The 13,024-nt window shown below is 33.4% G+C and overlaps 2 protein-coding genes across 6 annotated transcripts; both read right to left on the bottom strand.

Annotated features, from left to right (window-relative positions):
* Positions 1–3,387: 3,387 nt before the first annotated feature.
* On the bottom strand, positions 3,388–5,862 carry LOC129294125 (uncharacterized). Its single transcript, XM_054932264.1, has 3 exons — positions 5,093–5,862; positions 4,257–4,512; positions 3,388–3,930 (listed from the first exon to the last, which is right to left on the bottom strand). The coding sequence occupies exons 1-3, from the start codon at positions 5,408–5,410 to the stop codon at positions 3,548–3,550; spliced, it is 957 nt and encodes a 318-aa protein (XP_054788239.1). The 5' UTR covers positions 5,411–5,862; the 3' UTR covers positions 3,388–3,547.
* A 2,070-nt stretch (positions 5,863–7,932) lies between these two features.
* On the bottom strand, positions 7,933–10,914 carry LOC129294163 (uncharacterized). Of its 5 annotated transcripts, none has more exons than XM_054932340.1 (4): positions 10,639–10,914; positions 10,215–10,557; positions 8,904–9,159; positions 7,933–8,586 (listed from the first exon to the last, which is right to left on the bottom strand). In XM_054932340.1, the coding sequence occupies exons 2-4, from the start codon at positions 10,524–10,526 to the stop codon at positions 8,204–8,206; spliced, it is 951 nt and encodes a 316-aa protein (XP_054788315.1). In that variant the 5' UTR covers positions 10,527–10,557; positions 10,639–10,914; the 3' UTR covers positions 7,933–8,203. The 5 variants fall into 5 exon arrangements, with proteins under 5 accessions (XP_054788315.1, XP_054788317.1, XP_054788316.1 ...); XM_054932342.1 differs by having other exon boundaries at positions 10,707–10,914; XM_054932341.1 differs by having other exon boundaries at positions 10,215–10,634; positions 10,735–10,914.
* Positions 10,915–13,024: the final 2,110 nt, after the last annotated feature.

Below are 13,024 nucleotides of genomic sequence, written 5' to 3'. Positions count from 1 at the left end.
CGTCGACGGGTGTTTGGATGCACGATTAAAGCCGAAATAAGGACCGGATTTAACCGACCACTTATTTAAATTTATTTTTTATAAAAGTGCAAGCTTAAAAATAATTTAATTTTAAAAAAATAAAACTTTTAAATCCAATCCTGTTAAGCTTTCAAAAAATAGACTCAGCTCAGGAGGCTCATGAAGCTTGAATCTCCTTTCTTTTTCATTTTACTTACTAAACCTGCCATTTTCTCTGAGAAAAAATGTTAAAGTCGAGTCACGTTCGCACAATTTTGACTCTACAACTGAGCCTCTCATCTCGGCTCTCACCCCTTGCAGCCTCACCACTCACCAGTCCCAACCAGTAGTAGCCAGTCACCTCTCCAATCTCCTCCTTCTCTTTTCTTGATGCACGACAGCGGATAGTTCACCTGAGCTCTCAGCCTCTCACCCCTCACCTCTCAAACCCAATTGTCGAGTGCAAATCTGGACTCAGACACCCCTCATACTTGATTGCAGAATGCAGATAGCTTTAGGTCTCACCATGCTCACTTTCAAGTATCGTCGTGCTATTTATTTTTCCTTATGGATTGAAAGAAAAGCAAAATGATCATAAATGTTGTCATCTTTCTCTCTATGCAATAGGGCTATGTTGTGATTACAGCCTCTGAAGACGTTTTGAATCATGCGGAGGCCATTATGCGGAATGTAGGTGGTTAAGTTCTTGGTTCCTTTCATTAAAATTAATCATTATGATGTTATTTTGGCTTGATCTATAATTGATATTAGTTGATAATATTGAATGAAATGGATTGTGAAATTTATGTTCATCATCTTTCAATTTGGTTTTCTTGTCTATTATCTCGTTACTTTGTCTTGTATAAATTTTGTATTTGTTCATGCTTGATAAGGGGAATGCATATTAGATTCTACTCATGCTTTCTTATCCAGCGGATGGTTTTTTCTCAATCATGTATTTGGTTTTTAGTTTTGTTGTCCAAAAAAAAGGCTTGAGGACCTGATCCTGAACCCTTCAAATAAGGGTCAGGCCTTAAATAAGAGATGAAAAATGAAAAATCAAATTAAAAGCTAGGTCTCAAATAAAAGATGAAAAATGAAACATTAGGTTTAAAGGCTCAGGCTCATAAAGGTCAAGCCTGCCATTTCTCAATAGCATGATTACGCTTGACGAAAAACTTATTGTGAACTCTTCAAAATGACAAAAATACCTCCCCTGAATCGAGGCAAGCTCTGGGAGGGAAGAAAGCAAGGGTGAAAACGGTAATGCACTTAAAAATTATGGAGAGAATGACAAATAGTTAAATAGGTATTAAGAGATTAATTAATTTAAGTTAAGTCTTAAATATTAAACTTTAAAAATTTGTAATTTTTAATTTTATAATTTTATTATGATAAATTTACAACTTGTATTCTAAATTTTAATAGAAAAAATAAACTTATTTATTTTTTAACCATATTAAAATTTAAAAAATAAATTACAAATTCATCACAATAAAATTATAAAATTGAGAGTCAAACTTACAAATTCATAGAATTTGACACTTGATATCTAAATTAAATTAATCAATCCTCTTGGAACCTCTCTATTGTTCTTCTAAAATTATACTGCCTGATTATTTAGAAAATATTTTTTAATAAGATTTCCTTAAGTTAAGCCAGCATACTTATTTTAATTTGGTAAAATATCATTTCTAAAAGCAATTTTCTGTTTTCATATGCAAAATGTATGTTTTGGGTTAATATTTCTTTTTATAAAAGTTAGTTTTAAGTCACTCAAACAGCAAAACAACTAAACAAGCATATATAAAGAGTTAGGTTTGTAACAAATCAGTTTGTCCCTTCAAATAACTCCAGACAATTAGTCAAATGCGCAGTGACAACCGCTTGCATTTCTACGGCGTACAAAATTTTGAGATAAATATTAATGTTTGAAATAATTCTATTATTATCGGCAAAAAATAATTCTATTATCAAATGAATTATATAATATTTTTAATAACTAAGTAACATAAAATTGTATTATTTCTTATCATATAATGTTACAATTTTGCAATAATTAAAAACTATTAGTAATTATTTAATTTAATATATTTTTATATTTAAGATATTATTATAAAATTAAATAGAAATGTTCCTGTTTGAAATAAAAAAGACTAAATACAAATATTCATTTCTTGTTGCTATATATTAGATATGGTTTAACTCTCTTTTTCAATATATATATATATATATATATATATATCACCAAGCAAAGAGACCTTTGAATTAAATATAAGGATGGAAATTTTATTAAAAAAACATACAAGAATTAAAAAAATAGGCTTACAAGGTAAATCACATGCCTTGCTTAAACTCTACCAAGACTTTATTCTGGTGGGAGAGGAAGCGGAGAACACTGACCGAAATTGCTTGAGGGAGTGACCGAGTGAGGCTGAGAGGCTGGTACTAAAAGATCTGTGGTCTTTTGGACGAAGTGAAATAAATAGAGCGCCGTGGGCTGAGGAAGTGAGACTGACAAGCAAGAATCTTGAAAAACTGACCGTAAAAGAGCGATGGGAGGATGGAGGCGCCAAGCTAACTGAGTTTGCTCAGGATGACTAGTGTTCAGAGAAGTAATGAGACCAGGCCCATTCAGCTCATTGATGCACAACCGTTAAGCTTTTCAAGCCCCCAAGTGCTTATGCTTAGAAGTTAGAAGCGACCACATGTAAATTTACCAACAAGTGAAAAATTGTTGCTCTTGCAAACGGACCTAGACATCTATGCTCGACTGGTATCCACACAAGTTGCATATCAGGGAAATCAAAGCCCCCTGCCAATAGGATCTCAACAAGAGATTGAGCGACGGGATTCGCAGCCACTTCAGATTTTCTAAACTTAATTTAAATATAATCCTACAAGAAAATAAAAAATAATGAAGTAAAGGTAATGACATGAAATAAACCACATAATAAAGCTCATTTTTGCGTCTCTCCCCCTCACAGTGTTCAACTCTATTTGAGGGCATCCAAAGTTGTTTGACACTAAAGCCTCCTCTTGAATGTAATGCAGCAAAAGTCAATTTTCGTCTTTTTTTAACAAATAGTTCTCCTCAGATACCGCCTATTTTCACACTTACAAATAAGAGACGGCTTAAAAAAGGAGTTTATGGTTTAAAAAAAAAACAGATTGTGAATTAAAAATTATCTCTTATTCAACTATATGATCCGCCCTAGGACAGAAGAACAATGCAAAGATATATTATTCGCTTACCGTTACACTGGTAAAATCTAAAATTTTCTGTTGCAAGAAGATACGTCCATAATCATTGAGCAACAGCAAAGCTCTCCCGGTCGAAAAAACGAAAATTTAAGCTAAAACTACAAAAAGATTTTTTTTTGGGGGGGGGGGGGTAACCCATGACAATACAACCAGAAACGTAAGAGCCACCTGTTTATTCTGCACCATCATATAAACAAGTAATACACATTCCTAAATGAACGTTAGCGAACAGATACTTTTACTGATGGCCCAAAAAAACACAGGAACAGATACTTCTACAGTTCTACCGCACAGGTTGTTGATTATAATGGTTCTTCTCTTTTTTCTTTGCTGCCACAAGCCTAGCGCTCCTCGCAGCAGCCTCTTGGGCAGCAGCCCTTGCAGCAGCATCCATTTCCTTACTTGATTTCTTCTTCTTTGTTGATGCGACTTTCTTAAGACGCCCTTTAACATCAACAGTTGACGTATCCTCCTCCGCGTTTTCTAGAGCAGTAACCTCATCACCAACATTGTTTGTATCAGCAGTGTTGGGCTGGTCCTGCGATTCTTTCACCTCCTTGGAGGCTTTATCCTTCTTTTTCTTCTTCTTGGCACTTTTGGACTCCACAGTGATGTTTTCTTTCTTTTCTCCATCAGCTTCGGCATCTTTCTTATCCTGAGGTGCACCTGAAATGCATTATGAAAATAATTTAGGGAAAATTCAACAAGTATCCTAGAATAATTGCAAGCCCATGCATTCACAGAAGTTTACTCTCCTATCCAAAGAAAGTTTTAACAAAGGTGAGACCGCAAGAGTTATAGTTCAACATCATCAACTTAATAGTTCGAAGAAGAAGAAGAAAGAGGGGAACAAACTTCAAGCAAAAACTGAAACTTTTTTCAAGGGATAAAGTATGATGAAGGAAAAACGCATGCCATGGCACTCAATGAAACTTACAAAACAGAGAGTAAACAATATCTAGATCATGAAGCATATAATAATGAATAATTACCTCGTGACTCATCTTGACCATTACTCTCTTTCTGTGTAACACCAAAATCAGCCAGAAGAGCCTCAAGCTCTGCAAGTTCTTTCTTCTTCCTTTCTTTTTTGGAGAGTTGTCGTTCTGCCTCCTTTGGTGCCAGAGGGGCCTCAGCAGGCTTCTTAACCTCATGCTCAGGTTTTGTGAAGAGCTCAGGTTCATGATCATGTTCTTCCTCCACATCATCATCTCCCTCATCTAAAATATCTTCTTCACTCTCACTATCCTGTAGTCAGAAATTATCAATTATGATATGTCAAATCCAGAACATCACATTCCTGAAATACAAGAGATCATGATGCAAAAAAACGACATGGAACCAATGGCAAAATATTTATCATGAGCAGGTAAAATTTTTAAGCTTATTCATATGAGATGTAGAATCTCTGTTTTGCCTTCGTATGCAACTAGAACAAACCAAGTGTTACCTAGAATGATATTATCCTAGGTAAAACATTACGTTTCGCTCTTTAACATACCAAATGTTTTGCCTTCATATCCTATAACTTTTCCTTTATTTATTTATTGAGTTTGGGCTTATAGGATGTCCCTTCTCTTTTAGACACGCACCTAAGGCAGCGGGGCAAATCGCCAAAGGCGCTCACCATCACCTCCCATGGTGTGAGAGGTCCTAGCGATGAATAACAACTCATTACAGCACCTTAAAGGCTGAGGCAAATGACACAGACATCACTGATAACAAGTATGACAACACGATCATCACTGCACTCGAATTATATCGATTCAATTTCAAAAACAGGTTTCGATCATGTCAATTAACAGAATATAAAAACAATTATCCCCACCTCTACATAACTCGGCTTCCCCTTACTCGGCTCCGGCTCGGAACCACCCCAGACAGACCGAGGCGGGCCAGTGGTAGCAAAATAGTCGTCATCGTCATCGTCATCAACGTCAGCCCAAGATTTAGCATTCAAGGGAGTGGGAGCCCAGAACACCTGGGGTTCAGGTTCCTTCGACTGAACCTGTGATTTAGAGGACCCCTTGCTCTTGCGTTCCTTATCGGACTTCTTCCTCTTCTTAAGAGCATCAAGCGCAGCAAAAACGTTCGTGTTGTTAATCATCAACGACCCTTCGTCTCTCCTGTTTCCCCCTCCTACCATTTCGTTGTATACTCAGATCAACCAAAGCACCGGATGTCGTGTGATGCGAATAATTTTTATCAATCAGATGTCGGAAATGTACACTTATCTAGGTAATTAAAATACAACTACTCAGAAAAAAGCAATTGCCAGATGAATATCACTCCTCTTGCGTATATAATTAACTTATGATACCAATTACCAAAGGATTCCAGGGGATCCGATATTCGGCCAATACTATTAAATTCTCGATAAAAAAAAAATACAAGCAGGGTTTCAATATAATTTCCGAAGGATTACAAGGAATACGATGGAGAAAGAAAATTAGGGTTTGATAACCGCGTATAGAGGAAGAGGGGGAGCGGAAGGGAACCGGCAAAGAGACAAAAATGGAAAGAGAGGTGCCAATTTATCCGATTAATGATAACTAGGTTTCAACGGAGAAGAGAGGATAACGTGAGGAGAGGACCACGAAAGAGAGGTTTTATAGGCAGTGTGGAATTTCACAGCCAATTGCTTTTAAATATTTTAGTGTTCGTTTCCTATGCATAAATCAAGAAATGTGGTTTTTTTTTTTAATTTGTTCGAATATCCCTATTTTAATTTATGATCCGGAAAAATCAATTATGAACTAATAGTAACTAATGATTTTAGCTTCCATGTATATTAACGATTCTGTGGCAATACATTTTATCCCCGATTCTGTTAAATTTAAATGAAAACTTAATTGGCAGATATCAACCTAAGTTACCAACACTAATTTAAATGAAAATTTAATTGGTAGACATCAACCTAAGTTACCAACACTGTCTCGGCTGGTAAAAATTAAATGAACAAATAACATTGGAAGTTGAACAAATTTAAGGAAGTAAAATAAAAATTAAGATAAAATCAAAATCAACTATAAATTATACTACCACATATCCAGCGCAATGCAGCCCAGTGCACATCTTCATCTCATTGGTCCTGTGTCCCATCTTCTGATGGATGTCTATCCACTAAGGCCATGTTTGATAGGTTGGAATTGTGAAGATGGAAATGGAATTGGAATAGTAATCTGAATAAAGTGATGTTTGGTAGATATGAATTACAATTTCTGGGAATCCTAATTCTATGGAAAAAAGCTAATTTTGATTCCTTATGTAAATCTACGAAATTGGGAGCAATTCTATGGAATTGTAATGTTTAAGACACTTTTGCCCTCATACAAATTCCAGAAAGACAAATTTGCCCTCAAAAAAAAAATAAAACCCTCATATGCTAGCAAAAAAAAAAAGAAAAAGGGAGTATAAAAGGGTGAATAATATTTTTTCTCATTATATATAAAGCGTTATAATATATATATAAGATGGTATTATATATAATATTTGTATATAATTTATATATTTATAATATTTTTTTGGTATAAGAAGTAGAATTGATTTGTTTGACATTTTTCTTCTAAATCTACATGTTAGTGTATTTATTTTAAAGTAGAAGGGATGGGAACCATTGTCAATTTTATTTTCAAGAAAATGTTCCCTCTGATGATAAAACTTTTTGTTTGGCCCAAGCTAGTGAATAATAGTTACAAATATAATCTATGATTTATATAATATTTTATTAATATATAAAATACATAAGAAAATTGGTACACAATTAAGTTTTTATTATGTTTTATTTTAATTTTTATATAGAGGTATTTTTGTCTTTTAAGTATAATTCCATTTCCATGTCTTGCATACCAAACAAAAGTAATGCAAGGATTCCATCTAATTTTTCTGACATACCAAACATACTTTTATAATTCAATTCTATTCCAATTCTGATTCCAATTCCAATTCCAATTCCATCAAAAACTATTACATCATACCAAACGGGGCCTAAGTAAAGATATTAGCTCATTAAATTAGATTTGATAATTTCAAAACACGTTAATTTATACGGTTCAAATTTAAGCATCCAATCACCAATCATGAGCGTGAGAAGGAATTACAAGCAGATCCAAGAGAGACAGAGAAGAGAGTGAGAGAGAAGATGAAGAGAAAGAAAGTAGAAGGACTGCGGTATGCAATTTTTTTAATCCCACTCACTGGTTGCAACAATTTTTTACTCCTGACTGACACAGCTAAGTTACTAATTACTAATATTATAAAACATAGGGACTCAGTTACTTTAGAGTACAAAGACTGATCCTTTGATTGGTTGGAGAAATGAAATTTTGCCTAATGGGACAAGGAGGGAGGAGAGGGGCTCTCCTCTCCTTGTTTTAGCAAAGGGATGGCCTCTCCCCTCCCCTTCAGAGAGTTAAAAAGTAAAAACTTAGTAAAATTATAGGCATCAATTAATTAATTTTTCCTAAACAAAATACTTTTTCAAAGAACCGTGAAACTAAACAATTGGTTATCCTCGGACAGCGCCCCCCTTCGCATTTAACTACAAATAGCTGTCTTTATCCCAAAAAAAAAAAAATCAAATAGAGACAATGATGAAATGGATTTCAAAACACATTCGACTAAATAATCCACCACGAGAACCAAAAAAAAAAAAGCAAAGCAGAGATGTGTTGGTTGTCTATCATTACATTACTAAAGTTCTCTGTCGCAAAAAGACATGTCCATAACAATTGAGCAACAGCTAAGCTCCCAACAAAAGGGAGGAGAGAAGAAGAAAGCGAAAAGAAAAGAAAATTTCAGGTCTATAACAATACAACCAGAGTCCTCAGAGCCAACTGTATATTCTGCACCATGATATGAGCAAGACATGCATATCCTAAATGAACGTTAGCAGACACATACTCCTACCGATGGCCAAAAAAACAAGAGGCAGGTACTTTTACCGCATAGGTTGCTGGTTATAATGATTCTTCTCTTTTTTCTTTGCTGCCGCAAGCCTAGCGCTTCTTGCAGCAGCCTCTTGGGCAGCGGCCCTTGCAGCAGCATCCATTTCTTTACTTGATTTCTTCTTCTTTATGGATGCAACCTTCTTAAGACGCTCTTTAACATGAACAGTGGACGTATCGTCCTCCGCATTTTCTGAAGCAGTAACCTCATCACCCACATTGTTTGTATCTGCAACGTTGGGCTGATCCTGTGATTCTTTTACCTCCTTGGAGGCTTTATCCTTCTTTTTCTTCTTCTTGGCAGTTTTGGACTCTGCAGTGACGTTTTCTCTCATTTCTCCATCAGCCTCAGCATCCTTCTTATCCTGAAGTGCACCTAAAATGCATTATGAAACAAATTTGTTTAAGCAAAATTCAACAATAACAACTAACCCAGAATAATTGCAACCTCATGCTCCGCACAGAAGTTTATTTTCCAACCAAAGATCAAGTTTAACAAAGGCAAGAGTTATTGTTCAATTGCACGAACTTAATAGTTTCAACCCCAAATATAAAAAAAAGGGGGGGGGGAACGACAAGCAAAAACTGAACATTTTTCAAGGGATAAAGTATCGTGGGGAAAAAATGCATGCCATGGCACTCAATGTAACTAAAACACACATGGTAAAGAAGAATATAATAATGCATAATTACCTCGTGGCTCATCTTGATCATTACTCTCTTTCTGTGCAACACCAAAGTCAGCCAGAAGAGCCTCAAGCTCTGCAAGTTCTTTCTTCTTCCTTTCTTTTTTGGAGAGTTGACGTTCTGCCTCCTTTGGTGCCACAGAAATTTCAGCAGGCTTCTTAACGTCATGCTCAGGGTTTACAGAGAGCTCAGGTTCATGATCATGCTCTTCCTCAACATCATCATCCCCTTCATCTAAAATATCTTCCTCACTCTCACTATCCTGTAATCAGAGAAATTATTGATTACCATATGTCAAATCCAGATCAGCATCGCACTCCTGATAAACAAGAGATCATTGATAATAAAAAAGAAAATGACATGGAGCCAACGGCAAAATTATTATCCTGGGAAGATAAAATGTTTAAGCTTATTAATATAAGTTGAAGAATCTCCATGTTGCCTTCATATCCAACTAGAACAAACCAAAAGTTACCTAGAATGAAATTATCCACTCTTTCCAAAAATAAAACCCCAATACATCGCATAACATGCAAGAAACACAATAAGATTTTATATTCTTTCTTTCAAACGTTAGCCATGCACCTCTTGTTATGGAGGAAGAATGTTACTAAACCCACCTTTATTTGCCACCACTTTTCATTATTTATCATCATTCATCAAGAATTAAACCTATTGTCCATGGACATATGACACTTACAGAATTCAGTCACAAGCAAGCAGGTTACAAAAAACGCCCTTATAGCCAATATGTCTTAAACACCTTCGAGAGGTACTAGAAGGAAGTGTTCCCAATGCACTAAAATAACTGAAACTCAAAATGTGGTCGTAGTCCACCTATAATCACCAATTTATATTGTAGCTACGGTCCCTGCTGGCTTTGCCTTCTTGTGTTTGTATACAATACCCTAAAAATACAACTGCCTAAATGTCAGAATAAGAACAGCAATCCCCACCCCCCCAAGGGGGAAAAAAAAATCTCCTAAACCTCTAAGACTAGGTTAGATTTTTGTTACTATATATCTTATCCCATAACCCTTTTTTTTTTCAGTTTGTGTTTAAAAGATAAACGTTCTCCTTTCAGATACTGACACTGAGATGGCCGGGAAAATTGCCAAAGGCACTCACATGGTGTGACAGGTGCAAGCCATGAATAACAACTCATTTCAGCACCTCAGGAGCTGACGCAAACGAATTTGACATCACTGATAACAAGTATGACAACACGATCATCACTGCACTCTATTATACCGATTTGATTTCAACAAACGATTCCGATCACAACCATGAACAGAATATAAAAACAATCATCCCCACCTCTACATAGCTTGGCTTCTCCTTACTCTGCTCCGGCTCGGATACACCCCAGACAGACTGGGGCGGCGCAGTAGTCGCAAAATAGTCGTCATCGTCATCAACATCGGCCCATGATTTAGCATTCAAGGGAGTGGGTGCCCAGAAAACCTGGGGCTCAGGTTCTTTCGACTGAACCTGTGATGTTGATGACCCTTTGCTCTTGCGCTCCTTATCGGACTTCTTCTTCTTCTTAAGAGCATCAAGCGCAGCAAAAACGTTCGTGTTGTTAATCATCAACGAACCTTCGTCTCTCCTGCTTCCACCCCCTACCATTTTGTCGTACGCTCAGATCAACCAAAAGCACCTGATGTCGATTGATGCGAATAATTTTTATCAATCGGATGTCCGAAATGTAAGCTCGTAATGGTAATGTAAGTCCACCTACTCAGAATAAAGCAATTGCCCGATGAAGATTACTCCTATTGCGTCTGATTAACTTAAAATAACAATTACCAAAAGACTAGGAGATCTCGTATTCGACCTGGACCATTAAATTTTCGATTAAAGAAATCAATACCGGCAGGGATAATTTTCGGAAACCCGATACGAGACAGAAATCGAAATAGAGGTGCCAATTTATCCGGTTAACGATAACTAGGGTTTCAACGAAGAAGGGAGGAGCAGAGATGACGCAAGGAAAGGAACATGTAAAAGAGCTTTTACAAACAGTGAAGAATTTACAGAATATTGCCTTTAAATATTTTACTTGATTGTAAGGATATTTAAAATTGATTCAAATTGATAAAATCAAAATGAATTAGTTAAAATTAATTATAAATGAGATTTGGTTTAATTTTTATTTTAATAAAATTAATTATTTCAATTTGATTTAGATTTTTATTTTTAAAAATTTGAATCAAATTAAATTAAGTTTTATTATATTTATTATATATATTTTTTATAAATTTGTTAAAGTTTTTTTTATTTTTCAAGCTCAAGTATTTGTAAATCATTGTTAAAAATAAGTTACAATTAGCTAAATATTATTTATTATTATTTAAGATAATTTTTAAATTTTATAATTAACTATTTTAAAATAATACATTGATTTTTAATAGTTTAATATGCTAATAAATTGATAAAAACATTCTTTTGTGTTCAAGAGTTTTTATTGCAAATAATAGTTAACAATTAAAAATTATTGATGAATATATATTAGTGATTATGAATAATATTATTTTAAAAAAGTTCAAACGCAATCTAAACATAAATTAAATCAAATCAAAAGGTTCAAGAATTAAACAAAACCAATTAAAAGAGATGATATGATAAGTCTTAAATTATAGTGAATTAATTAATTTGGTTGGCCTGATTTTTTTTTCAAAGTCAAGTTGAATTTGTGAACAACCCTACTTGTAAAATTGAACCTAGAAAAATTTAGGGCTAGACCCTAATTTAGGATGTAAAGTAACAAATTAGGCTTAAAAGAGGGCCAGCCTTTTAAATTCTTTTTCAATTTTTTAAAATTTTAATATTAATGGAATTAAATATTAAATAATATAGTGATTCTAAAATTTTAGTCTCATTTCATGAGAATGAAACAAAAAATACATGAAAAGCTTAATATTTTTTTCACTAATGAGGTTCCACTAGGATAAGGATAAAATTATATTGATGTTAATGTCAGTAAAAATCATCAAAATTTAATAAATGATGCTAGTAAAGCTTGATTGTTATTGGTGTTGTTATTTTTTATTATACTTAAATTTATTGTTATGTATATTGACTTAAATTTATTTTTCTAAACATAATTATGTGCTTGGCTTGCACATGAAAATAAAAATGAGAGAAAATGAAGATGATGGAAAAGTTAAAAAATGCAATTTTTTCTCATTATTTTCGCTGAGCAAAAGAAAACTAGGAGAAAGGGAAAGTTGGCAATTTTATATGAACAATAATAATCTTATTATTTATAAAAATATTTATATAATAAAATTTAATATTTTAACATGTTATATATGTAAAAATTTTTAACACATATTATTGATTGAGCAAAAGCGTAATTAAAAAATATTTTATCCAATGCTGACAAAAAATATTTTATCCAAATTAAAATTTTATTTATTAAATTATTAAATATATAATAATTTAATAAATATAAGGTATTTAATTACAAATTAACTTAAAAATTAAGAATTAGCTTTTGTCTAATTAGTCTACAAATTAAATATATTGCTTGTTTAACAAAATTTCAAAATAAAATTGCAACTACACAATAAATATCATGATAAAAATAGATGAAAGCAAGAGGCAGCAATTTAAAAAATTAGTTAGTAAATTTAGATATAAAATTCTCTCTCCAAAATCTTCTCATATTTTAAAAGAAAAGTTGAAAGTTAAAACACGTAGGACTCACATGTTATTTTTCACGCACCTTTCTCTCCTCTTCATTTTTCTGTTGATAGCTAGGCAAGGAAAAATGATGTTTCTCCTCCACTTTTTCCTTCTACTTTTCTCCTTTTTTACTTTTCTATCCTGCCAAGAATATCATTAATATTATACTCCTTACGTTAAAAAATACAAGATATTTTTTGAGTATGTGAATATTAAAAAATACGAGTCATTTTTAATTTTTTAAAATGTAATCATTATTTTATTTGTTTTTCTAAAAATTTCTTTATTAGTGAATAACTTTATATTTATCGTAAAGTGTTTAGTAAAAGTAAATATCAAAAAATAGAGTTGATTTAAAAGTAGGTAATTATTCTATTGAAGTGTGAAATTTAATTAAAAATACTTTATATTTTTAAACAGAGGAGTATGTAATAACT

The sequence above is a fragment of the Prosopis cineraria genome, unplaced genomic scaffold (genome assembly GCF_029017545.1).
Source record: "Prosopis cineraria cultivar Desert tree isolate PC_DT_omini unplaced genomic scaffold, ASM2901754v1 PC15, whole genome shotgun sequence".
NCBI classification, from domain to species: domain Eukaryota; kingdom Viridiplantae; phylum Streptophyta; class Magnoliopsida; order Fabales; family Fabaceae; genus Prosopis; species Prosopis cineraria.
This window is presented reverse-complemented; position numbering and strand designations above follow the sequence as displayed.

Excerpts from the sequence above, each read along its gene's own strand:
- LOC129294163 (XM_054932339.1), bottom strand. The coding sequence starts at position 10,526 with ATGGTAGGGGGTGGAAGCAGGAGAGACGAAGGTTCGTTGATGATTAAC. Across the intron at positions 9,160-10,214 it reads AGAAGCCAAGCTATGTAGAG|GATAGTGAGAGTGAGGAAGA; the intron begins GTGGGGATGATT and ends CTCTGATTACAG. Across the intron at positions 8,587-8,903 it reads TGATCAAGATGAGCCACGAG|GTGCACTTCAGGATAAGAAG; the intron begins GTAATTATGCAT and ends AATGCATTTTAG.
- LOC129294125 (XM_054932264.1), bottom strand. The coding sequence starts at position 5,410 with ATGGTAGGAGGGGGAAACAGGAGAGACGAAGGGTCGTTGATGATTAAC. Across the intron at positions 4,513-5,092 it reads GGAAGCCGAGTTATGTAGAG|GATAGTGAGAGTGAAGAAGA; the intron begins GTGGGGATAATT and ends TTCTGACTACAG. Across the intron at positions 3,931-4,256 it reads TGGTCAAGATGAGTCACGAG|GTGCACCTCAGGATAAGAAA; the intron begins GTAATTATTCAT and ends AATGCATTTCAG.